The 1,234-nt window shown below is 62.3% G+C and overlaps 1 protein-coding gene across 1 annotated transcript in view; it reads right to left on the bottom strand.

Moving 5' to 3' along the window:
* The window catches only part of ASPSYDRAFT_37530 (patatin-like phospholipase family protein), a gene marked incomplete at both ends in the record, with an annotated part of 2,646 nt that overhangs the window by 189 nt on the left and 1,223 nt on the right, over positions 1–1,234 (bottom strand). The window contains 4 exons of the mRNA XM_040845549.1: positions 1–429; positions 476–532; positions 567–966; positions 1,057–1,108. The exon at positions 1–429 is cut by the window's left edge and continues 56 nt beyond it. Of these exons, the coding sequence (XP_040695945.1) occupies positions 1–429; positions 476–532; positions 567–966; positions 1,057–1,108 (938 nt within the window). The remainder of the gene's footprint in view (positions 430–475; positions 533–566; positions 967–1,056; positions 1,109–1,234) is intronic.

The following is a 1,234-nucleotide window of genomic DNA, read 5'->3' as shown; positions in this document are numbered from 1 at the left end:
GCTCGCACGAGCTCATCGGGTACGGTGAAGGGAAGGGCCGCCAGCTCCTCCAGCTTGCCCACGTCATCCAGCCGCGGGAGATCTCCGTCCAGGGCATGGTCGAGGCGGATGGTGTTCGATCGCAGGGAGGATGGAACGTGCACCCGCCCCTCGCGGTAGGCCTCCATGCCATCCATGCACGGCGACGAATTATATGCACGCCAGAGCCGCACCGGCCCCCACCCGGCGGGAAACCGTCGGCCCGGNGGATCGCCCGTGCCCTCCGCCCCAGGGGTGTACCCCGTTCCGACGCTGACCAGCAGATCATGCGTGTGCCGCGAGGGCCAGATCGTCCGGCACTCCTCCTGAGCGATACCCATGGGATTGTTGGCTCGGACGCCACCATCCTGCAAGGTGCCCCAAGCTGGGAGGTCCTTGGCCCGAAAGAAGCTATTTCGGTCAGATCATCGATCCCTGAGTCATCGGGAATACATACCATGGCGCCGCAACACTACCGCCAACGCTATGCTCGGTCAGTCTACCATCCGAACCGCTGGTGTGAAACGTTGGGAACGGGGAAAACCTACACGTCCTGCAAGCGGTGATTTTGTGTCCCGCAGTCCACCTGCACCACCTCGTACGGCAGCTTCTCCGATCTGGATCCTACGCCGCGGTAATTCGGAAAGAGGATGGGCTTGCCGTCGGACGTTCGGCTCGCCACAACACCGACACGAAGCCCCGTCGGCACCACGGCCGGGACATCGAGGGGTCGCAGGGTGGGGGGCAACAGCTCGTTGAGGGTGCGGTCCAGGCGGTTGGTGTCATAGTATCCATCTTTCCAGATGCCGACGACGGGCGACAGCCAAGACCAGAGGCTGGAGCCTGGCCCGCAGTGCCGGAAGACCTTTCGCGCAAAGTCTGGGAACTTGTGATACCCATCTTCGACGGATGTCCCGTTATACACGAGGTTGGTTACGATGAAGGCGCCTGTAGCTCGTCAGTAAGGAGAGTTCCCACCAGAAGGGCCTTGAAAGGGGACTAGGGAGCGGCACGACTTCGATCCCTCATCGCACATACCCACGCTGGTACCGATGATGTAGTCGGCGATGTGAGCAATAGCCATGACACCCTTCAATCGCCTTTCCAGTGCCCGCAACAAGCCCAGACTCACCAGGCCGCGGATCCCGCCACCATCGAGGGCCACGACTACGGCTCCTTTTGTCGGGGGAAGCTGACGCACGGTGAGATCGCAGGT

This window comes from Aspergillus sydowii, assembly GCF_001890705.1.
Source record: "Aspergillus sydowii CBS 593.65 unplaced genomic scaffold ASPSYscaffold_23, whole genome shotgun sequence".
NCBI lineage: Eukaryota > Fungi > Ascomycota > Eurotiomycetes > Eurotiales > Aspergillaceae > Aspergillus > Aspergillus sydowii.
Note: the sequence above shows the minus strand (reverse complement) of the source record. Positions and strands in the feature narration are given on the sequence as shown.